Source organism: Vidua macroura, chromosome 5 (genome assembly GCF_024509145.1).
Source record: "Vidua macroura isolate BioBank_ID:100142 chromosome 5, ASM2450914v1, whole genome shotgun sequence".
In the NCBI taxonomy this organism is placed as follows: domain Eukaryota; kingdom Metazoa; phylum Chordata; class Aves; order Passeriformes; family Viduidae; genus Vidua; species Vidua macroura.
This window is the reverse complement of record NC_071575.1, coordinates 31,241,446-31,267,162: the sequence shown is the minus strand read 5'-3', so window position 1 is coordinate 31,267,162 and position 25,717 is coordinate 31,241,446. Positions and strand designations below refer to the sequence as shown.

The window sequence follows — 25,717 nt, the reverse complement described above, 5'->3', positions numbered from 1 at the left end:
ATTTTGAAGTCAGAAAATAAAAACTACATTTTAAATATACAGTGTACCCCAATAAAGTGTTCCATTTTTATTTTTGACAACATATCATTGTTTACTGTGACGATACTTGAATTATTTTGTGAAAGAGTGTTCTATACATTGGCTTGCTGCTTTTCAGACACATACCACCCTGATATATTCGGTCTCTGGCCATATGTTGAAGTAGACAATGTGAGCCTAAGAAAGATTAGGGATGTGCATATATCAAAAAACCTGCTCAGCTGGAGAATTGTTTCTGTGTTGTTAGAATTCTCTTTTTACAAAAGCTTATTTTTCCTCCTCTTGTGTTTTAGATATCGATGAGTGTGAAAATGACTTCTACAATGGGGGTTGCGTCCACGAGTGTATCAACATTCCAGGCAACTACAGGTGTACATGCTATGATGGATTCATGTTAGCCCATGATGGCCACAACTGTCTTGGTAAGTGGTGAATGCTGGCAAGAGACTTTTCATTTCATGGCTGTGGCAAGAAGGCCTGATCTGTTTTCTGCATTTTATCATCTGGCATGTCTTCAGTAAAGACTTGATCCAGATCACGATGAATACATTCAAACCTGTGTGCTGGCCCCAGTGTGGTTTAGGTCAGACCCTTACAGCTGTCACCTTTAATCTCGACATGCTCAAAGCAGTATGCCCATGTTTAATATTGCTGAGGAAAGCCCTGACCCCCAAAACCTGTGCTGGATGCTTGGGCTTCTTCTTTAAGAAAAGTTACCTGTTAAATATTCTAAATATACTGAGGTATATTTTGTCTGTTTCTTTCAACTTTTGTAATCCCAGTCGTATCTTCAGAGCTTGCCCTTCCATTTTTTCCCTTTTCAGGCAATACAGTTCTAGGATATGGTGTATGAACATAAATTACAGGAAGCTAGAAGTACAAGTAAGCCAGGAGGGAATACTTGGACAATGAAACAGGGCAGAAGAAACACTAATCACTAATAACTGGAGGGACAGTGTCCACTGACTGTACAAAGCCCAGTGCAGGATCTTCATTGCTTCAGCAGTCTGAGGATTTGGAGATCTCTATTTCTGATTTATGGCCATTGCTCTGATTTTAATAGGGTGAGTTTGTCCTAGAAGCTACATAGGTATATGTTCTTGTTATGAAATTCTTCACACCAGTTGCCTGGAAATGAACCTACACTGCTATGTTCAGTTTCCCATAGCTGCTTACTTGTTAGTCATTTTTTTGTTAAATTCTGGTGCTTAGAGACTCTTTCTCACTATTCCCAATATAAATGCAATGACCATGTTCTGGTACAGTCCTAAGTTAATTTCAAGGTGATGTTTATAAAGCAGTGTGTAAAAGGGATATTTTTCTCTGTGTCAGCAGCAGTCTAGTAAAAACCGAGATATTTGCAACGGAATTCAAGAAATGGGGCAGCGAACCAGAAATATTGAAGTCCAGTATCACCAGTCTGCACTAACTGAAGCTATGAAAGAACTAGGATTTCAGGGCAAGGATTTGATTAGCCTTTCAGTAGATGTATTTTGTACTGCATTATTTTCAAACAGAGTAATATTTGTTCAGATGGACTATATATCTTGACCATTGACAGGGGTTTGACTCAAACTTCCAAATTTCATTTGTTATAGAACAGACTAAAATAGATTTATTTGCCTCAGCCTGAGGTAGTCAAATGATTAATGGTGCAAGAGGTATTTCTTATACAATGAGCAGCCAGACATTAATTTAAAAAATAAAGAAAAACTCTATTTCTTCTAATATTCATAAATTCTTACTAAAACAGACCACAGACATAATCAAATAGTTCAAGTATTTGGAATTCAACTAACTGTGCATATGTGTTGTGTCAAACAGCTTGCTAGTTTCAACTTTGTCCAAACAACTCCCATTATAGTAGGGAAAAAACCCTTCTGACCAATGAACAGCAAAAGGAGCGACCTAATCAAGGATGAGCCATTGAGGAATGCTGTGGGATTTTTTTGGACCTGCTGTCTGTGTTATTGCTCTCTGGTCATGAAATTAGGAGGCTAAATCTACAGATATAGTCACATTTCTAATTGTATTTTCATTATTTGCTATTCACCCACTTCATTTTTTTTGTGGTTTTTTTTTTTTTTAATTAAAAAAAAAAAGGCCAACAACAATACAAACAGGTGACTACAATGGGAATGATAGCAAAGAGCTCTCTTTCTCCCAATGTACAACCTTAGGACACTAAAAGAGGTCACAATTGTCTTTCTGATTTTGAGACCATGGACTGGGGAGGCTGAGTCTGCAACTAGTCTTTAGCACGTCTTAGTAAAATATCCAGTTTTACTTACAGGCACTGAAAAGAGAATCAAGGCACCCTCCTTTCCTCCTTTCCTCCTTTCCTCCTTTCCTCCTTTCCTCCTTTCCTCCTTTCCTCCTTTCCTCCTTTCCTCCTTTCCTCCTTTCCTCCTTTCCTCCTTTCCTCCTTTCCTCCTTTCCTCCTTTCCTCCTTTCCTCCTTCCCTCCTTCCCTCCTTCCCTCCTTCCCTCCTTCCCTCCTTCCCTCCTTCCCTCCTTCCCTCCTTCCCTCCTTCCCTTCCCTCCTTTCCTCCTTCCTTTTGAATGAGTTTACTGAGGGCCAGCATGTCTGGTTGATTTGTGATAGTCACTTTTTGAATAGGGAATAAGAAGACTTTAATTGTGACAGTGACCATGCCAGTCTTGCTATGGCTGCTTGTTGTGTGCTGACTCAGATTTGGGACCATTGCTAGAAAAGAGAGAACTTTTTCTTTTTTTGGATGGCATTTTTCTGCCATTAGTTGCTGGCATTGTCAGTTATACTGACTGCTGTGGCAGCCTAGTGGTTCCCATTAGTAGAGTATCAGTTTTTGAAAAAGGGGACATTCTATTCCCTTCCCTTCTTGACCAGTTTTATTTCTCTTTATTTCTCTTATGCTATCAGAAATATGTAAATGCAGCAAGAGGTTGCAGTGAGGTCTCAAATAAAAAACAAACCCTGTATTTGCAAAACAAAATTAAATTAGGATTTCTATAACATTTTGGAAATTGGTCTGCTTATTCCAAAGATTTTCTTTCTCACCATGATGAAATTAGGCATTGATAGGAATTAAAGTTTTGATTTGCATCTGTTCTTGCTTTTTGAGAAACCACTCATTTTTCATGGATTTTATGGAGACAGAGAATGCGTCACAAGATTAGTATCAATGTTTTTCACCTTCCTTCCAATGAAAAAGATTACATCAGAATTTCTGCATATCTTGTTTGACATCAGGATTTCTATGTAACTTGCTTGACTGAGGTCTCTGCAAGATCTTAAACCATCTCCACTTGACAGGGTTTACATTCCTTTATAAATCTTCATTGAATGTCTTTCTAGTAATATCAGTATAGCAAGATGACTAAAATTTTCTTTATAGATAGCAAACTTGGAGTATTCAATTACAGCAGATGCTGTGGACAAGTTAAGTGCTTTTTCCTGAGTACTTCCTCTAACATTTCCTTCCTCCCTCCCTTCCCTTCCTTCCTTGCTATGATGATATCCTCATCTCGCTAAAAAGAAATCTTTTTTTGCACTCCCCTTAGTAGTTTTTCTCAAAAGTTGCTCTAAATTCTGCTCAGTGGATGCAAGACTAGTATTTGGTCTCATACAGTAGGTTTGAAATGTAGTTCCCCTTCTTGTACATGAAATACAAATCTGGGGGATTTTATAATGCTTATCTCTTCTGATGTACATAAGAATAGCTGTCACCTGATTTCATCTCTCCTTTTTGTGTGTTGGTTGGGGGTTTTTAAAATATTTTCTTTCTCCTTAGGTCTGATTTGTGATAGTCACTTTTTGAATAGGGAATAAGCATTGCTTTTTTGCATAAACAATTCTTACTGCCAGGCTGCACACATCCTAACTCTTCCTTTTTTTTAAAGATTAGGATAGGTTCTATGAAGTCCTCTGCTTTTTAGTAAGCATACTAAAGATGGCTGCAAACTCTTCTTAGAAAGTATCAAAAAGATGCAAAGCAGCATGGACAAAAAAAATATTGTATTCAGAGACATATTTATTTTATTTATAAGTTTTTCTGTGGTATTAATTGCTGTAGGAACATGCATTAATACATTGTAAATAGTAATAAATTTGTCCTCAGGAAGTCCTGTAAGGAAAGGAAATAAAATTTTTATTACTTTATAGATTAGTAACTAGGGCAAACAGATTAAGTTACTTCTCAGTCTTCCCAGAAGGTATCTCCATGTCTACACCATAGGCAGGAATAGAATCCTTACCCTTCTGCATCCCTGATTTTATTTCAAATAGTCTGTGTAGTTTTGGTTTCTCTTACAGAAAAATAACAATTGCTAAGTTTGGACATCTGTAACATGGTATCTCAATCAATTCTTTACTATGTCTGACCTCCTGAAGAGAACTATAAAAGTAGGTTTTGATGATTCAATATAGCTTATGGTTCTTCAGCAGCTAATTATTTATCTGACTGAGAAGAATCCTGGGAAGCAGAGGGAAATTCTGGTCAGAAATCAGGACAGAAATGCAATTCCTAGTGTGCATGGTAGGTTCCATGGAGCTCCCTGCAGGAGCTGAGCAGACAGGAGTGTGGCAGACACAAGCACAGTGCCAGCTGTGAATTGAATAACAAAGTCCTGGCTGTGTTCACAACTTTGATGGTATGCTTGGGGCAGAAGGCCTGATTTTCCAGCCTGAATAATGGAAATTAGCTTTTTATTTGTCTGTTGTCAGATGGTACTTTGCATCTCTTGACAAAGTGGCTAAGTCACATGGAAACCCCTGTGAGAAAGGAGAGGTGGCACTTTCCCTGGAGCATCAGAACCTGCTCCAGGAATGGTATTGATTTGCCAGCTCTGCTGGGTGCAGCAAATCAGCAGTTCCAGCCAGGCATTTGGGAGCCTGCAGCTAAAGGAGAAACTTCTGAAACGAACCAGGAGCTGATGAGGCACAGGCCTTGAGATGCCTGTTATAAAATAGACCTTGGGATCTCAAATCAGTACAAAAGTTCATGTTTGAAGTCACACAATTTCATTTCTTCTGAGGTCTGGGGTTAAGGTCTAAACCCAAGTGCTTGTCTTAAAGTACTCCTTTAAAATCTCTTGGCTTACTTTAAGAGAGAAGAGGTTTAACCCTGGCATGCTGGCTTAATTCCTGGCTGGCTGGTAGTAATCTGCAATCTGACTCAGATGAAAAAACTAACATTTGTATATACATAGAATCACAGAATCATTTAGGTTGGAAAAGCCCTCCAAAATCGAGTCCAACTTTTAAATGTATGTATATCACATCGTATTATTCAATCATTTTTCAGCAAATGTTCCAGTGTTCTATGTTTTTGGGTTTGTTTTTTTTTTTTTTCCAAAATAAACACAAACCCATTCGAAATTAAAATCTACCTGCTTCTACTCTGCTGCTCAAACACTGGGACTTGGAATTGTGGCCTCATCTGACTATCAACATAAAGTGGGAGAGAGTTGCAAATGTGTGAGAAATCATTCCTAAAGCTACCAGATGTATCTTGTCCAGAAGTGTCACATAACTCAGGATTGCATAATCACTGGTATGATTAAAGAGATAAGTGTCTTCCTTTTAATTTAGCTGTATTTTTCTTCTTCTCCTGACAGCTGTGTACAATTGTTGCTTGCTTAAACTCCAAGCAAATGCTGGTATTCCTGATGTTTATTTTTCTTTATGTTTCCCAACAGTTCAATTAGATTTTTAAATTAACTTTTTAAATATAAAACTAAACAGCTTTTGCAAAGTTGTTTTTAGTTTCATAAAAATATTTTAAAGAGGAGCTGAAAAATGGTTCGTTTCCTTGGCCATCTTCCAGTTTTCCTTGACATTCTTTTCTAGTTCCAGAGGACTATTAGGTGAGCTGACAATTAAGTGTTGTCCCTCTATAGCACATTAGCAGGGCCTCTAATAATATTATCAGTCATAAACTCTCTTCCAGATTTTTCTGGTTAGTAATTCCAAGCTCATTGGCAGATGGAGGAAGGTTGAATACACCCAATAGCCTTCTTTTTATAACTCTTCATTTTTTATTAAAACAAATGTAAAATTATTGTATTTTTCTAGAGAATGTTAATAATCTAAACCTTGAAGTTCTTACTCATTTCCATACTTTCACTTGAACAAGATTTTGGGACATGGAGGTGGTTTATGCCTTAAGAGAAGCAGGCTAGACCCCAAATCAGGTCTCAGTAGTTGAGTGGGAACGAGCTGTTCTAACTGTGCGGGGTCCAAGCCATAAGATGGGAATGGGAATGTATAAAATATATATTTATAAACAAGATGAGAACTGTTGAAATACAAGGTTAACAACACATTTATCTGCATGTTTTAAACCCTTGTGAGCTCTGCCTTTGTGCAAAAGATGACAGGCAGTGATCAAGTCATTGGGGTGTAGTAAGAGCCTTGAGATGAGGGGAGCTTCTGGTATTTAGCTACTGAACCTTCCCAAGACAAGCTGCAGTGAGCACATTCACACAAATCCATGCTACAAATTGCACAGCAGACTGCCTTGTAGTGACAGATGTTGTTTTTGCAGAATGAAAAACTTGAAAGCATTTCTTGAAGTTCTTTGGTTTTCAGATGTAAGCCTAAGTGACAAAGAAATTTGTTTTCTGATATATTTCATTGGCAAACTGATTTTTACCATATTCCTGGTTTCAGATATTTTACCATTATTATTGTTTGGTCTGTACATGAGATTAGTAAGAACAACTGTGATTCATCACAGCAATTTAAAGTATCCAGTCTTCGTGGTACAGTAGTGTGAATCAGATTTTAGAACACGTATTGTTATTCTGCACTTGTGCTGACTGATGACTAGGTGCTGAGAAAATATGGATAGCTGGGATGTAAACGTTCTAGAGACAATTCTCTATTAGATGTTTACATGCAACTTCTGTATAAATGTGTTTACTTTTGTTATTTGGCTGCCTGCATCTTGTGAAAGTCTCCATGGTGCCAAGCGGTAGCAGGCAGTCAGAAAACTAAATTAAATCTCTTTTTCAATATGGTATTATAACATTTGAGTTCTGATGATCTTCCAACATCCAGTAAAAATCTGGAATTCTCTTGGTGATTAATGGATAGGTCTTTGGTATCCAGCCCTCTCTGAAGCTGGGATCTCAACACTCTGCTTTCCTTATCTTGCTTTTTCTATTTCTGTATAAAGTTTCCACCTTTAAAAGTACTCTAATGTTTGGTCAACCCACATTAATCTTTGGAGTTCAAATGGGATATAACTTTCTTTACATGTTAATTTGCTGTATGTTTGCTTTCTTAAGCCAATGTGATCTGAAAAGTACCAAAACAAGTGAGAGTATAAATCAGCATAGACCAAAGCTTTTTGTTAGGTATGGGGAAATAATCAAAAGTGTAGAATAAATCCTGGTGGCTGTCAGCTATGAAGTTGGATTCTCAGACTGTCATAATAAATTAGGAAACTGGGAGCTGTGTGACAGCAGCATCATTCTCAGTCTCTTGTTTCTGCAAGTCTTCTTGTTGTCTGAGCCTTTTTCTTCTTTTTTTTTTTTTAATACTTGCTCCCTGGAGGAGATAATCAATCACAGAAAGATTTCTCTACATGGAACACTCAGGAAAGTAAAGAATAAGCAGCTAAGATCATGAAGCTAATATATGTAAGTTAAATCCCATCTGGATGCTCTTAGTTAGTCTGATATGGCTGTAGATAGTGTCTTGGTTTAACAAGCTCAGAGATACTGCATCCTTACTACTTTACCTCATTTGTGTTAGTTTTTTGTCTTTTGTTAATTCATCTTAACTTTCTCATAATAGCAAATTTATGAGTCAGTGTGGCCTATATTGATGTACACCTTAATGAAAAAACTATAAAATACATTGAATTTATCAAAACTTTGGGAGTTGCATCATGTTCAGTGCTTACTTAAACCAAGGGAGAATGTGTGTTCACCTGAGACTGCAGGATTGCAGCCTATAATGGGTGTGTCAGGGCATTCAAGCCCTCCCTAATGGAATGGTGCCTTTTTCAGTCCTAGAAATTACATAGATCTCGTTGAAACGCTGAATTCATATGGATTACAAAAAGACATCAAACAAAGAAGTCATCTGATCCCTGATTTCAAAGAGAGTCACTGTCGAGCAATGCTTAGAATGCAGTCAGTCCTTGGCAGTGTTGATTTATGATAAACAATATGATTTATACAGTCAAGAAGCAGCCATCATGAAGAATAGCTGCTACGTCATAGTTGCTGACTGTATTAGAAAATGAGACCTAACTCTTTTCCAGTAGGAATGAGTTCTAGATGAAAGGTTGGCAGTGAGTTTCCTGCTAAGCAGATTTTAGGGTCTCAGATTTCCATAGTGCCCTGCCTTTGCTGTCTAACACTCTTCATGAGTCTCTGCATCTTTACATTATTCTTTTGATTTCAGTGTGCAGTGTGCAAACTTGAAAGTATGGATCAAACTACAAGACTAAGGTAGAGGCTTGTTTTTACTGCTTTCATTACCTTCTGCAGACTTCAATCCAGTTCCTTTTCAAGCATCTCAAAATATTCCTTGTTTCTCACTGGAGTTGGATCAGAGCATAAGACATAGTTTTGCATAAAAGAGGAGCAGGAAGGAACATGGAGTAGTTGATGGCAGCATGTTTTAATATGACTTTTTTTGATGACTGTGGCTAACGTCAAAACAATAATAATAATAACTCATTAAAAAGTCACTGGACATTTACAAGAATGATTGTTTAGAGAATTTGCAGTGTTTGGGATTAAAGCAAAATTTATTATTAAGAGGCCTTATGAGATATGGAAAGAAATTATTGGAAACAATTCTCTCAAGCCTTCAAAAAGGGCAATAAGGAAGACCCAGGAAACTACAGGTCAGTAAGCCTCATGATCCCTGGCAAGGTGATGGAACAGCTTACCCTGGATATTATCTCTGAGCATATGGAGGATAAGAATAATAAAATCACAGAACAGTTTGGGTTGGAAGGGACCTTAAAGATCATTTAGTTCCACCCCCTGCCATGGGCATGGATACCTTCCACTATCCCAGGTTGCTCCAAGCCCCATCCAACCTGGCCTTGGACACTTACAGGGATTGGGCAGCCACAGCTCCTCTGGGCAGCCTGTGCCAAGGCCTCTCCATCCTCACAGGGAAGAGTTCCTTCCTAATTTCAAATCTAAATCTACCCTCCTTTAGCTTAAAGCCATTTTCCCTTGTCCTATCACCGCATGTACTTGTAAAAAGCCCTTCTCTGGATTTCTTTTAGGCTCACTTCACCTACTGAAAGGCCACAATGAGTTTTTCCTGCATCCTTCTCTTCTCCAGGCTGAACAATCCCAGTTCCCTCAGCCTTTCCTCCCAGCAGAGCTGCTCCATCCCTCTGATCCCCTTGGTGTCCCTGCTCTGGCCTGGCTCCAGCAGCTCCCTGTCCTTCCTGTGCTGGGCCCAGGGCTGGATGCAGCCCTGCAGGGGGGTCTCAGCAGAGCGGGGCAGAGGGGCAGAATCCCCCCTGCCCTGCTGCCCTGGGGCTCTGGGTGCAGCCCAGCACAAGGGGGTTCTGGGTTGGGGCAGGGCCAGCTCTCACCCACAGCTCCCCCAAGTCCTTCTGCCAGGGCTGCTCCCTCTGCACATCCCCAGCCTGGATCCATCACGCACAGGGATGTGCCCAAGACAGGGGCAGCACCAGCACTTGGTCTGGTTAAACCTCATTAGATCCCATGGGCCACTGCTTGAGCTTGTCCAGGTGCCTCTGGATTATCAGTGCACCCTCAGCTTGGTGTCCCCTCCAAAGCTGCTGAGGGTGATCTCTTTGCTTGTGTCATGGATTCTCCAAGGGGAAATCACACTTGACTAGTTGGATAGTCTTCTGTGATGGAATGATGGGCTGGGGATGAAGGAGAGCAGTGGATGTTCTCTGCCTTGACTTCTCAAAATCTTTTGACACTGTCCCCCACAAGATCCTTGTGGGTGAGCTCGGGGAGTGCAGGTTGGCTGAGGAGCAGTGAGGTGCATTGAGAGCTGACTGAAAAGCAGAGCAGCAGTGCAGGGTCTGGCTGGAGGCCTGTAGCCAGTGGTGTCCCCAGGGGTCAGGACTGACCCCAGTATTGTTCCTCTTACTCATCAGGCCCTGGGTGAAGGGAAGAGCACATTTGCTGATGATCCAAAACAGTAAGGTGTGTCCTGGCACACCAGAACGTGCTGCCATTCTGTGAGACCCAGACAGGCTGGGGAGCTGGGCAGAGAGGAACCCAACAAAGTTCAACGAAGGCAAGGGCAGGGTCCTACACCTGGGCAGGAACAACCCCAGGTACCAGGACAGGCTGGGGTGACCTGCTGGAGAGCAGATCTGAGGAGAAGGACCTCTGGGGGTCCTGGTGGGGCAGTGAGCTGTTCCCAAACCAGCAGTGCCCTGAGGGCAAGGAGGCCAGTGCAATCCTGGGGTGCATCAGCATGAGCAGTGCCAGCAGCTCAGGGAGTGATCCTGCCCCTCTGCCCAGCCCTGGGAAGCACATCTGGAGAGTTGTGAGCAGCTCTGGGCTCCCCAGGACAGGAGGGACATGGAGCTCCTGGAGTGGGGCCAGCAAAGGGCTGTATAGATGATGAGGGGACTGGAGCATCTCTCCTGTGAGGAACCGAATGGGGGAAGACGTGACTGAGAGGGGATCTTATAAACGCATACAAATATCTTCAGGGACAAGGGGCACAGACTGAAACAGAGGAAGTCTTTTTCTGAATATAAGAAAAATCTTCTTTACTGTGGGAGTGACAGAGCACTGGAACTGGCTTCCCAGAGAGGCTGTGGAGTGTCCTCCTCTGGAGAGATTCAAAACCTACCTGGACACAATCCTGTGCAACCTGCTCCAGGTGCCCCTGATTCAGCAGGGGTATTGGGCTAGATGATCTCCAGGACTTCTTGCCAGCCCTATCTGTTCTGTGTTTCTGTAATGAAAATTTATTTTGTTAAATAAATAGAGTCCATATTGTGCCATAGTTTGGAGCAAAAATGTTTGAAAAAGTTGAGAAGCTATTTAGTTATTTGTGTTGTTTATTTTGGAGGCATAATTAAGAAACTGCTTCTGAAATTAATCAGAAACTCCATAAAAATTATGCATATGACTGCAATGAAAGGGTTCTGGGCTCGACTAAGGATTTAGGGGGATTGGATTTGTAGTGTAGGGCAGTCATGTAGGGCTTGTTAGATAAGATGCTAAGCACTCTGGTCCCAGTGCATCAAAACTTCTATGTGCACTACAGGTACAAAGCATGGTATCTTGCTGCCTGTACAACTGCAGTGCTTTCTTAAATAGGCCTGAGAGTGGTTAATGTCACCAAATGTTACTCAGTACTTACAAAAAACTCCTAAATTCCCTGTATGAACATGATCACTTTAAAAATAACTTGAAGATAGCCTCCAATCTATAAAACCTGAGTAGACCACAGGCTTAGGCTGTTAATGACTGCACAATGAAGGAATGTGAGTACTTATTCTTGTGCTCTGAAATGACATGAATACCCCAGGCAAGGACTGAGTTTTGCTTTGAGTAGATTCCAGCAAGTGTCCACTTCATCATTTCACACAGGCTGCTTGTCTGAGTGGGACCTCAGGGCTTTCAACTTGCAGAATTTGTCAGTAGATGGTCAGTCTGTTTGCCTTAACATGTAAATAGTTTTCCCTCTGATTTAAGGTTCTGTACAACCAATATTAGGTCTCTCAGAGTAAAACGTAAGAAGGTTTTCAGTGGAATAAGTTACTCATAGAAAGCTCTGCATCGTTCCTGCGATTTACATGCAAGGATCTATTGGATTGGTCCAGCAGAGGGCTGTGGAGATTATCAGGGGTCTAGAACATCTCCTGTATGAGGAGAGGCTGAGGGATCTGGGCCTGTTTAGCCTGGAGAAGAGACAACCAAAAGAGGATCTTACCAATGTCTGTCATATCTGCATGGAGGGTGTCCTGACAAGAGGTGGGAGCCAGGTTCTTCTCAGTGGTGCCAAACAGCAGGATGAGAGGCAATGGGCAGAAACTGGAACACAGGAAGTGTTCCATGAGGAACATCAGGAGAAACTTCTTTACTGTACAAGCAACTGAGTGCTGGCAGCCCAGAGACGGTGTGGAGTCTCCTTCTGTGGAAGACCCTCAAAAGCCATGTGGACGCAATCCTGAGTAATATGCTATAGGATCACCCTGCCTGAGCAGAGAGGTTGGATGATCTCCAGTGTACACTTAAGTAAGAATTCTTAGGGTTTTTCCTTAAAAAATTGCACAGTGTTATATAGCTGTTAGAGAAATCCATTTATGTGTTCCCAAGTGCTGGCGAAATGAATATACAGGTCTGGTGAATTTTACAGTGAAGGTAGAGTTAAGGTGGTTGTTTGTTTTGATTTATTTTGGGTTCTTTGTGTTGGCTGTACACTACGAAGCCAGCTTCAAGCTTACTAGATTCTTGCCTTTTCTACATAAATATGATGTTCCTGAAGTCAGGTTTTTTGACTGCTGTTGCTTTTCATTGGTAATTCCCAGCTCAGAGCAATGTTGGTCTCTCTTTATAAGAGGTGAATGTGGTGATATGTCCATCTGTTGAGTTGCTTAGCACTAACCCAGCTTACATGTTCTAATGGGTGGCTGCTGCTTAGCTGCTGCACAGGTGTCCAACTGTTTTCTTAAACCCGGGTAGTCAAAAAACCCCCAACCAACCAGTTGAGCTTTGTACTGTGTGATACAGAACAATTGGGTTGAGTCATAAGCTAGTGTTGCCATTTCATATTAAAAAAATTACTATTTGCTGTAAGATCTTAAATATGTTCCAGGTATTTCTGTCCAGAGAAATCAGAGAACGTATTTGTTCTAAATATTGGAGTTTGTGTTGCTCATGTTTAGAAGCGTGGAAATGCTGAACTCATTTCCCAGGTGGCAAAAACGCCCATTTGCTCAAACATTTTGTGCCAAAGGAAGCATTCATTCTCTAAAACTATTCAGAAACTGAGGCTGTGTTTATAAAACAGTTTTCACCAATGGAGATACTTTCAGGAAAATGTAATTGTTTTGATATGGCCTACAGGAAAGATTTCAGCATTTTCAGCACTTTTCTGTTCCCCAAAAGTTTAATGAGTAGATATGTGTCTGACTAAACCAATTCCCATGAATAAGCCAATATTTTTCTACTCCTGCTATAGTTCTTATTTCACTGTATTGAAAGTTGTGCTTGAGACTCATTTCTTCCACTTTTCATGGACCTCAAGTATTGTCCATATAGAGCATGACTTCATAGCCTACTGGATGCTGCAATGCTTAGGTTAAAATCACTCATCTGAATGTAGAGAGGCCCTAACTGTGTTACTGACAGATAACAATGAAAATCTTTAATCTAGCCATTTTTTAGGCTTTTATTACCAGAGCTTAGAAGGAAGTACTTCATGTGGTATAGACCTGAAAAATGTTACCAACTTGGCATGGACATACTGTCTCATTTTTCATGTCAAGTTTCATAGTTTGTTTAACCCAAAAGAAAAAATCTTTTTTCATTTTTGAAACAATAATAACAATACAACAAGAACAACAACAAGAAGAAGTTTTGGGTTAACCCAAACCAGATTTTTCTAATCTTGGTAGGGTCTATAAGTATATGTAAAAGGAAGCAAGTATAAGCAGTAATTATCCTGGAAGAAGGATAGTTCAGTTCAGCCTGCAGCAGTTAATGATGCTGAGGAAAAAGATGAAGTAAGGAGCATTATGATAATAGACTAAATAATGTACTTACCTCAATTTTTCCTTCAATTGATCTGGACTGCTGCTTGTTTGTATCTGTTATTAGCTTCCCTCCACTAGTTTATGGAGTAATGTTAATCCAGCATTTGCCACTTGGAGTGCCTACATATAACCAGATGTCAGTGGGAACTGCCAGCTTATACTAATGGGGCTGTGGATGTCTGTGCCTCACAGAAAGAGCTTCGTGCCAAGCTGGAGGCTGCTGGCATTCCCTGGACAGTTGCATAGATGAAAAGAAGTGTGATCAAATTCACACACAATTGTCTTAAAGCCTGAATCAAAAGAGTGGATAACATGAACAAATAATCGAGCAGGAACATTGTTGAGTTTAGGCACTGTTGTCAGGAGGCCACCTGTGAAAGCATAGAAGCTACAATTAAGAAGTCACATTCAGGGACTTGGATGTTTATTTTGGAAATGCTAAAAACTGTGAAAAGGGTTTTGGTGTCTTTAGAGGACAGAGAGAGTGGTACCCAGTTGATTAAGAAAGGACAAGTGACATCAAGAGAGTTGAACTTGATGCAACATCCACGCAATATCTGTGGGGCTGTTAGCTCCAGTTCAGCAGATGGGCAGCAATCACATGCAGCAGAGTTAAACTGTGAGTTACATGCCTGTTTCCTAGGCTGTACAGAGCAAAGAAGTCTCTTGCAGCTGCATTTACACCGTGTTTGCCTGCTGTGAAATTTAAGACATTCCACTGTGTGTCCCAAAATAGCTACAGAAAAGATTTGAAGCATTCTTTTCCAAGTTGTGCAGGCAAAGAAGAAGCCCAGTCAGTGGGTGCTGAGTGGGAGTGGATAGGTGATTGTAGCCCATTAAAGGACTGAATTCTCCAGGACAGATCACAGCCATCACTTTAAGTCTTCTATCCTTGTACATATGAAAAGAGTGGTTCTAGGAATCAATTAATTCATCAGTTATTTTAGAATGATTGTAGTATTCATCACCCAAGAGCATTCCTGTGATTGTTTCTTTATGTTTTCCCATCTGTAAAATGTGCTTTATTTCTTAGGGAAAGGTAGTTTTTCACACTTTTTGTTGGTTTGGGGGGTGGTTTTTATGTCTAGTTCAGTAAATATTGACTACTGTAGGATCCATCTTCTGCAAGTGCATCTTTTCAAGGGCTCTTGTGAGTATTTTTGCAACTGTGGAAGTGAATGAAGCATTGAATTCAAGGCTACGGTGCTCTTTCTCCTTTTCTTCACCAAATTTTTCAGTTTCTGAAAGGAGGGGATAAAAAGTAGAATCTAGTCTCATGTGCAAATAACAGAAAATTTAGGCCCAGCTTTTAAATTTTTGGTGAAGTCTGATTTCAGATCTGCTGGAGATTCAAATGCTGTATAGGTACTACTGCATAGGTAGCAATGTCTCTTGCCTCTAATACTTCTCCCTCTGTGCTCATATGAAGTCAATCTAAGGAAGATGGTTTGGCAGCTCTTCCAATTAGCAGTGATTCTTGTTTCCATGCCCCCCTCATTGCTGCAAGGGGTCACCCTCTCTACCTTCACAGCATGTCACTGCTTGTAGGAGCATTCCAGCAGGAGCACCTGCCTGCAGCCTCTGAACTGATACCACTCCTACATGCCAGATTTGCTCTTTGGGCTTACATGGGTATCTTGAGATCCCATCTTCCAAGACACCCACTCCAACAGAGCATCACAGTACTTGGAGGATTAGAGAAGTGAGAAGAGTGTGTTCCAAATGCTGCTGTCATTAAAGGTTAACTCCTAGAAATGAGCACATTTTGTTTTAAACATTATATACTGAAGACATTTGAATTGTTTCTGTGATTATCTTATTGTATATTGCTGTGCTTCAGGGTTCAAAATAGATGAGACAGTACAAGGCTAATGGAGATTTCTAAGATGAAGAAAAATGCAGAAAAAGCAAGTAGTGAATGAATATTTACTCTTTCTCACAATAATGGAATCTGGGGACATTCATCCAGTCTATGAAGCAGCATTTTAGAAATAAACAAAGTGTGTCATTTTTATACAACCTATAATAAAATTAAATCTCATAATTGAATTGCAGAAGTAATTGCCCCATTGTGTTGGGCTCATTGAAGATTAGAGAAATCCACACAGGAAAAATCCAGCAGAACAATGGTCTAGGAAGTGATTTAGGAAAGTTGATAGATGTGTGATGGCTGAAACCTGGGAGAACATGTCTGCAATGGTTCTGTCCCATCTTTACAGTCTCCTCCTGCGTATCAGCTACAAGGACAGTATCAGAGATGCTGGACTAGATGTGATTTTGGTATCCATCCAAAATAAATCAAGAGATGAGATTTTTAAAATTTTAATTAGACTTTCCGACAGCTTTCTGACTAGAAATATTCAGAATATGATGATTTTAAAATTCCAGAATCAGGCACTTACATTTTCCAAGCCTGTGGTTGCTAATCTTTTCCCTCACAAATGCAAAATATCCTAAGTGGTATTTTGATGCTAACATTTGAGAAAAGTCTGCAGTATTGCTATCAGTGCTTCATCTCTCTGTCACAATGTTCTGCACTGGTAAAATAGACATCTTAGAAATATCTTCCAAAAGTTTCCAAGAGTAGCTTAGAGGGGAAAAAAATAGCAGGATCAGCTCCCTGTATCATGAGTCAAAATCCTGGTTTTAGAAGTCTTGATGTGACAGCAAGTACATTTTACTATGGTTCCCAAATGCTTTGGTGATTTTGAAGACTCAGATTTCTGAGGGTCTTAAGTGTTCATGAAAATGCTGACATAAAAGAAATATGTCAGAAGGAAGGAAGAGAAGATCAGGGGAGGAAGAAAACAGTGGACATACTGTTCCTGGCATTGACTCTGTGTAGTGTTTCCACTTTTGTGTCTTCCTGCTCGTGGTTTTGGTTTCAGGTACCCTTAGCAGACCTTTCTCCCTCCATGGTATTCAAATAGGACACTTTGCTGGAAGAGCTTCTTTAGGCCAAACACTGTGAGAAGCTCTGTGCCAGATCAGGGTGAAACAGCAGTGAAGTTAATTTGAAAAATTCATCAGATAAATTAAATGAGAAACTGAAAACATTTGTTTATTTAATATATAAAACATTCATCTTTATCAACTGTAATATTTCCTACCCTTTGATACTGTTCCACACTACCACTCTCCAGAGGATCTCATCTTACTAAGGTACAGATCAAGAGTTTGATTATATGAAGGCAGTGGGCCAAAAAGCTAGAGGTCTTATGCAAATTGAAATCTGCATTCATTTGCATAATGCTTCTGATATAGAGATACAGATAGAGCTATATTTGTATGCATTTATGCAGCCATTATTTCTCTCTCTCTGTTGAAAGATCCTTCTCCTTTCCCAGCCTTTCCCTGAGCTGGCTCTTGCCCTGGTCCTGGTTGTCCTTGATGAGGACTGGCCACTCTGAAGTCCAGGGACTCCTCTCCCTGCAAACATAGATTTGTCACTGGTCTAAATTCTGTAGCAGCAATTCTTGCTTTTGTGCTGGTTGTCATCTGAGCTGTTTATTTGTGCTGGTAAGGAGCAGCTAAGAGCTGTGGAAACTGAGCTGTTTCTGGGTCTTTCCAGCAGCAGTTGTCTTTGGCAAACAGAATCACAGGACGGTTCTTTGTGATGAGCATTACAGAGAATGGTTTAAGGACATGTATTCGCTCTCTAGTAGTTCTTCATTCTCTTTTTGAGGATAAGGGTTGGAGCAGCCATGTGGAATAACCATCTGAGCTCAGCTCAGGTGAGAATCTTTTAGCATTCTTTCATGGGTTTGGATTGTAAAGACTTGCTGGAATCTTCCTGCATCAGTGGGGTTTTGAGACTCAGCTCTCCTGTAAGCACTGGATAATGTACTTTAGGAATCAACACACTGTCAGGTGGGGAGACCAAGCTGAAACTTTTGTCATAGAAGGAGGCTAGGAAATGGATTTGACTTTCCATACATCAGTTTAAAGGACTGGAGGCTTGCTCCTGCTACCTTGAGGCTGCCATCCTCACAGAGACAATCTGGTCCTGAATGATCAGTGGTACCTGATTTTGTGTAAAAGTTTATGAAAGAAGACCTATCTGTTGCTGTAAAAGAGAAAAATTCTGTTTTATTAAGAATAGAGTAATAAACCAAGTAAGCTTTGTGTCTGTGCTCAATCAATTTAGAAGTTTTTAATATGGGTTTAGTTGGGGCTTAGAGAAGTTGTTTGAGTGAAGGAATTTTATGCTGTAAGTGACTTTTTTCAAATCTCTAGAGTTAGGCCCTGGAGTGCAGGTATAAACTGTCACATGGAGTTGGCACCAATTAAAGCTCCTGAGAATCTACCCTATTTTTTCAAAACAGTCAACAGCCATGTCCCAAAATCATTTTACATGTAGAGAGCCAGCAAAACTGGAGATAAAAAAAGCTTTATTGAAAACCTGACTGCTTATTTTGGTGTTTATGTGGAACTTAATCTCTAGAAAATCTGGTCCCAAATTCAGTCTCATCGATGCTGTACTGCCAGTCTTTCCACTTTCAGGTGGACAACTTGAGCTGCACGGAATGAGAATTGCACAATGAAAGAAAGAAATAGGCCCTTGGGCATGTATTTCATTAGTGAGCTTTGAAAAAATTCAGAGACATTAAGGAATTACTCTTCCAGATCTACCAAAGCTTGAGCTTCTTGGAGTCAATGGAGTTCTCTTGCATAACTTCAGAAGACTATTTTATGCTGTTCTCTCAACTGGGTTATTAATAAACTGGTAGGTTGATCATAAAGTGACTTTACTGGAAAGAAAGTTTACCAAGTGAAGAATTCAGTAGGTATTTTCCAGGCACCCATGTCCAATAGATTGCTTGGTGTGATAAATAGTAAGCAATACTGCATTTTAAGACTGTAGTAATACAAAGTGCTCCAAAAAGCCTAACTCTAGTAGGACTGAGACCTGAGGACATGTAAATAAATCATACACCATCAGGCCAAGATCCATTGCAAGGCATGTAGTATGGAGTAGTCCTAGATCCCAGCTGTTTCCTTTCTTCAAGTCCTTCATAAATGTGTACTAAAATAAGTTTGATGCAAGTAATTGAACACAATTGGAAGAAATTCCTCATAGAAAATATTTTTAAAGAGTTTTGATTGTAATCATTTTATTCTAGCATATGGATTTGGGGCTTGGTGGTAAATTGATCTCTTTATGGAAATGGTAAATCATTTGCATTTGCTATCAAGAGCAGAAAAAAAAAATAGTTCACAAATCATTGCATTCATTTCAGATTATTCATCAGAGTTGAAAGGCAACTGTTTGAGTTACTTTGCGATATCATAAACAGAGCTCTGGGAAGACCACATACTTTGTAGCATAATTGGGGGTTTGTGCATGTACCAACTGAGACTTTCCTTCAGTAAGTGCTCAGCTAATTTTCCAAAAAGAAGAACCTAGATTCCAGGCTGCAGTTGTGAAGGAGCAAGTTTGAGGTGGCAATGATAGGGCAGCAAGGCCTGCTGACTGACAGGAAGGGTCTAACCAAGATGTCTTACTTATTTTCCTTCTTGTGCAGCAGTAGGCAAGGAAAGTCTTCACTTCCCCTTTCCCTACACGCTCCCAAAATCTCTGATGGGGTTGTGAAAATGTTCACTTCTGGAAAAGAGTAAGAACTGAGGGCAGGGGGGATTTTGATACAGAAAATTTGAGTCAATAGCACTTAACATATCCTGGTAAATAAAAAAAGGAGGATTGTATACACACTTACATTGTAGTTCAAGACAGAATGAGACTGCCTGGTTTCCCTGGGTGCTGCTGTAAATTACACCAGAGCTTTTTTCTCTGTGAGAAAGAGCTACAACTGCTGTCACATGAAGGCAGCACAAACAGCAATAGCTGAGCGAGCTGCTGGAGCTCACGGCCATCCCTGCATTCAGAGCTGCCTGGATCTGGCCTTGCTTGCGACAGCACCAGCAAGAGCAGCTTGGGTTTACCTTAGTGTGTTGTGGCCAGTCCTGGTGGAATTAATTTCTGCAGGAGCTGTGCCAGCTTTTCTGAGGTTTGGAGTGCTGTGGATCATTTAGCTTTGTTGTGGTTTTTTTGCCCCTTCCAAAAATAAAATGAAAGCAAAACACACACCAACTCCATTGCCGACATGTTGGCACACACTGTGAAGTAACTTAACTGCCTGAAGAGTCTTCATAAAAAAGGAAAGCATGGAATGTTCAGGGGGCAAGAAAAAAGCAAAAAATGGATATGACACTTTCACGAGTAAAACAGGAGAATTGCAGAGTTGAATGTGGTAGTGCTGATACATAGGTTTCTGTTAAACGCTACAGAATAAAAACAGTTATGCCAAAGAGAAGTGATAGGGAATAGGCCCTCACAACAGCCAGTAGCTAATGCTGCCTTTGTGATTTTATATATTTGCGTGTTAAAATGACAATACAGACGTGGAACATTTAGATTTAAGAAGCCTTCTTTTCACTAAACAACATTAAACAAACTGACAAAGTAGGGGGTTATGACTCCAGTAATTGAAACATGCTGTTCTGTTCAAGACCAGAACTCTATAAAGACTCTTTTCACCCTGTAATGCCCTTTGTGTTTGCCTGCTATCCCTGATAGAAATTACTGTAGACCTGAAGTATGTCTTTCCAAGTGGAGTGGGAATGACAGAGTGCAACAGCACATTTGGCAGATGGGGTCACAGCCTTTTTAGGTTGTTCGTGATCATTGTGCATTGGAAATCAATTTGCAGCTCAGAATACATGAAGACATAGGGGGATTCCTCTCCCCACTGTTTGGGGTTTTATTTCTTGTTTTTTTTTTCATGTTAACTTCAAGCCTAGGATACAGGAAAAATAGAGGGATTAATTTGGATTAACTGATTTGGGTGATCTTCATTAGCTTAATTTACAGTATGCCTTTTTGTGTGTTCCTCATTCTTCTAGATTTATATTCTGAATCTGTGCATTACCTTAAATTTCTTTTTCCTTCTGTCTTCTAGATGTTGATGAGTGTCTGGATAACAATGGAGGGTGCCAGCAGATTTGTGTAAATACTATGGGCAGCTACGAATGTCAGTGCAAAGAGGGCTTTTTTCTGAGTGATAACCAGCACACCTGCATTCATCGCTCCATTGGTAAGTTTTCAGTGTGCAAAATGTGCTCTTTAGAATAACCATGTTCAATGAGAAAAGCTGAAACAGTTTGGGGTTTGTTGGGTTTTTTGTTTTTTAATCTCCACAGTTCCCAAAATCATTTTACTGGTTGGTTGGATTTGATTGATTCCTCTGCTAGTCAAACTTGTAGCAGAGCCATAAATAAGACAAAGAGACAGGCTTTGGTTTGACACACAAATTATACTTGGTTCACACAGCAGACTCTTTGTGTAGGCAGAGACAGATTTTCAAATAGTAACTTTCTTGTTCTGAGTTTCCAGAACTTAAAAATCTGTTTATTGGATTATGGTGCACCTGTGTTTCACCTTAGAAAGCATGGTATCTTAAATCCAAATGAGCAGCTTATTACTTCTGTAAGTTACACAGCTTGTGGGGGTTTTTGCCAGTCCTGTAGCACATTATTTCATTGCAGACTGATTGTGGCTGACACTGTATTGACACAGGATTTTTCTTTGGTTCAGTACCCTGTCCTCGGGTGGATTAAAAACCAGTTTCTCTGTTGCCTATGCAGTAGCAATAGAAACAAGGAATCCCTGCAGAACTGTGATCCTTGTCTGCTGCATTTTGGACTAGAATAAGCAGCTTTCCCTTTTCTATAGATGTCAGACATGGAAGACAAGTTTGAGTGGAAAGGGAGAAAAGAAAACAACATAGCCATAAATCTTTGCAATTAAGTGGACACTCTCAGTGTTCATTCAGGCTTCTGTGACCCTGGCAGCAGTGGGAATATATGATAGCAAACTCATTTACCAATAAGCAATACAGAATGACAAAGTGGCAAGACAAGACTGGTGATAAACAGTGCTGTAAATTTCAACATGCCACACAAATGCTTCTGAGCTATTTTAAGTAACTAATACTAAGCAGAAAATCATACTTGAACACAGAGTTTAGTCATTCTGCTGATAATAAAGCAAAACATTGTCGTTTTGCTACAATGCAGCATCTCAGAAATGTAGCTGTGTTTCTGGCACTGTGAGTCTGCTTAAGCGGAATTGTAATTACAAGTAGTGATTTTGACTTTCAGAATCATGAAACTATGGAATATATATAACTGTGGAATATATATAACTACAGACAGGTCCGCTTTTTAGCGTGATTATTAAGTTTTAAGTATTTTGATTATGACAAGAATATGGAATTAAGCTACATGAACCAGTGCATGTTCGAGGTTGTTATTTAATAGGTTTTTAGTCATTCTTTAAACCTAAATTGTCCAGATTTCTGTCCACGATTAAGTAACCCTGACATAAAGATATCCAACAGAGCTAGAAATAGTAGCTGGAGACTTAAAGAAAAGCACTTGCAGAGTACTGTGCTACAATCATTATTGCAATTTGCACATTATAAAAATTCCCAGCTGTAATTAAAAAAAGAATCTAGTTATCTGAGATGGAAACTAATGAAATAAAAATGATACTCTAAAGGCAAAAGTTTATTCTAAGGAATAGTTTTGTGGGGGAAAAGGGTTTGTTTTTATGGCAATGAGGATTCCTGGTTTATCAGAAAGACTAGGGGAGTGGATTGAACACTGACTGCTGTGTGTATATAATAAATATGCATGGAAAATGTATTTGGGTTAACTTGTTTACAAAGAAAATGTCATATAAGACATGGATGTTTGATTTGAAGCAATATCTTAAAATTGTTTTAGATCTGAAAAAAACCAAGCAAACTACCAAATAGACAAGTGGGAATTGCAGTGTGTTTTATGAACTTGCAGCTTTTCAAAAATAAAGTGTCAATTTACAATAACAGCAAACATTACATTGAAGTGTCATGATCTCCTAACAGAAATACATCAGGTGGGTATGCTGGAGGAAGGAACTGAGATGAAATTATCTCTTTCAGTTGTCAGAGGTGTCTGAACTGCAAACAGTAAACATGCATGGTGAGAAAGCAAATGGCTTTTTTAATATCTGTGTTTACTAGCTTTCATAGCTCTCACTTGAAACCGCTGCTACAGAAACTGTTGAAACACAAAAATACACATCACCATATTTATCCAGAATGGTGCCAGGGCTATATTGTGACTGTACCTCTGTTGGTAAACAGGGCTGGTATGGACAAAGGCACCCCACGCAGCCAGCACTGCAATCCATACACAAAGGCACTGACTTGCCAAAGCCCTTTAGTGAGTTTGTTGACTTTGTGCATAATGAGATCCATTCATTGCAGGGTGGGTGCATTTCTATCTCTGTAAAATACATGTGCAGTCACAGAATGTTGGTGTCCTCAACATTTCCTAAAGTCTCTCCAAGGACTCAGCTAGTCTCAAACCATCGGCCAAAAGGCTCCTCATGCAGTTTGCTGCCACCTTTCCTCTCCTGTTTTCAAATGCCTTGGGAAAAAAGGGAGAAGCTTTGCAAGGTGCTTAGGACATGATTGGAATTGGGAAGAGTTCAGAAGGGAGGGAGCAGCACCAAGCCTAAGGATGCCCTGTCTGCAGGCCCAGCTCACCCGTCTCAGACACCAGCAGAGCTGGTGCTGATCACATGCTTGGAGCTCTCATGGGGTGGTTTCAGTTTAAAAAGGGCTTTGGGTATTGAGAGTTGGGCAGAGGAAGGAATACATCCCTTTTTGTACTTAGCAGGCAAAGGAATGGCATCTTCCAATAAGAGATATCCTCCTTAAAATTGTAGGCTGCTCTGTGAATTTTCCCAGCTTCCAGAGATGCACTGTGCTTGTCCCAGTGTTTTTCAGGTGTTTTGTGTCACTATGCTCCTACCCACAAGTTGTGTTAAAAAGCCATATTGGAGTTCATGATGGGGTTCTTGTTTCTCAAATGACACATTGGCTTGCCATCCAGAAATGTTATTATCTCTTGTAGACAAAAAGGATTAATGATCCACAGAGAAATAATAATTTTATACTAGTGGGAGGCCAAGCTGACATTAAAGTCAGGGCAAACCCTGGTGTCCCAGCACTTGCATTGTTTCACTGTCTTCATTACAGGCCTACTGATTTCTTATGTTTAGTCCCAGTATCTTTTGGGAGGATGCTATGCCCAGTACAATTTACCTCATTTGTTTTTGCATAAAACCTAATTTCACATTGCTGAGTGAGATTTCAGTGCTAGTTTACTCACAATAATGATGGCAAGAACAGGGAGAGAAAACGGTAGGGAGAATAGATTGTAGAAGTTATGGAGAACTTAACAGTTGTTTATCTTTCTATATCTTAATTGCATGAGTGGGTATGAGCACTGGGAATCATACCAGAGACAAGGTTGTGTGTGTTTCCTCAAGACTTAAAGAGAAACCTGAATAAAATAGCTGTTACTGTATCATCTCCAGCTCCAGAGGGAACATGTGTTTAATAACTGTGGAGGTCACTATCCTACACTACTGCTGTGACTGAATTTGATGATAAACCAAAAGCCCTAAATCAACAAAGCCTTGGGGCAGATCCTTAAAGTCCTAATTTAGGAAAGCTGGTGAAAAATCTAAAGTTGGCTTAAAAAGTATTAAAATAGACTTGTGCCTGTAGATAGACAAAATAGACAGAGTGCCTGTATGTCCACTGAAGCTCAGAGTGAAACACAGTGAAGGGTTGGGTACATCCCATTTGCATTACAACTTACATAAGGTGTTGTGGGCAGGAGCCCTGGCTTCAAACTGCCTCACCTACCCAAATTCCCAGCTGAGTCCCACCCCCAGGGCCAAGTCTCCTAAAGCACAAGAGGTTTTTGCCTACAAGCAACATACTTCAGGAGCTCTGTGGCTAGAAATACTTCAGCTCCTTTAGATCCCATCCCCTGAATGTCTATGTCTAGCATAGTTATATTAATAACTGTGTCTTCTGTCTGCTCATCACTCACTGCCAATGTTTTTATATAGCAAGTACCAAGTAGGCTGAAAAGGCAGGTGAATTATGAGTGGCAATTACATGTGGAGATGAGAAGAGGTGGAGAAGTACCAGGTTATAGAAGGCTGAAATCATGGTGGTCTCATCAAGTGGTGAAAAAGCTTTTTACACAGTTGTCACTGTCACTTTCAAGCCTGTTAAAACAGCGCTTAGCAAGGAAATGCTTTTCCACCTCCCCTTATCCCATTAGCCTTAGCAGAATTAGGGAATTTGACATAAAGTCAAGCTACCACAACTTAGCAATATTCTCAAACCAGCTTGTCTCTTTCTGTACTAAAAGTGTGTAGGTTTAAACCCATAGGAAAAGGAAATGTGCTAAGCCACATTGTCTTGCACTTGCTAAGCAGGTCTGTGGAATGGCTTATCATGCTTTTGCTGATACACAGAAACTTGGTAAACTTGATAATGTGTTAAACCCTTGTTAATTTTGCAGTAGTAGCATAGGAGTCCATTGGTCAGCTGGTAGGTCATCTAGAAGTCTCATGGATATAGTGCTTGAACAGTAAATGCACAGTTGAATATGACTAAGGGATAAACTAGGATGTGCAGATACTTTCTTAACAAGCAAGAATCTGAAATAGTTTAATGGTACAGTTGTTGTTTCTGCATGGCTCCATTGCCAGTGCCTTTTGTGTGAAAAGGATGAAAACTAAAGGGGAAAAGTTAAGCTGGAGGTGCTCTTGGAAAGAACAGCTGTTTGAAACAGCCTGCAGCAGCATGACAGGCAGCCAGCTTGCCAGAGGCAGCACAGGATTTGCAAGTCAGATCAGAAATCTCTCCACACCTGTGTGACAGAAAGTACAGTGAGCAGGCTGGAGCTCAGCAGCTGAGTGACTGGCAGTGCTGACAGGATGGGAGAACTACACGCACGAATGGGAAAACACACTGGAAAGCATGACCTTAAGAAAAAAATTTAAAAGAGAAAAAAGGCAAAAGAGGCTTTCACACTCAATCATTC

At 40.2% G+C, this 25,717-nt stretch overlaps 1 protein-coding gene across 1 annotated transcript in view; it reads left to right on the top strand.

Annotated features, from left to right (window-relative positions):
* Positions 1 to 25,717, top strand: part of SCUBE1 (signal peptide, CUB domain and EGF like domain containing 1) — a 191,003-nt gene that overhangs the window by 30,157 nt on the left and 135,129 nt on the right. The window contains exons 3-4 of the mRNA XM_053978276.1: positions 333 to 461; positions 20,719 to 20,853. Coding sequence (XP_053834251.1) covers positions 333 to 461; positions 20,719 to 20,853 — 264 coding nt within the window. The remainder of the gene's footprint in view (positions 1 to 332; positions 462 to 20,718; positions 20,854 to 25,717) is intronic.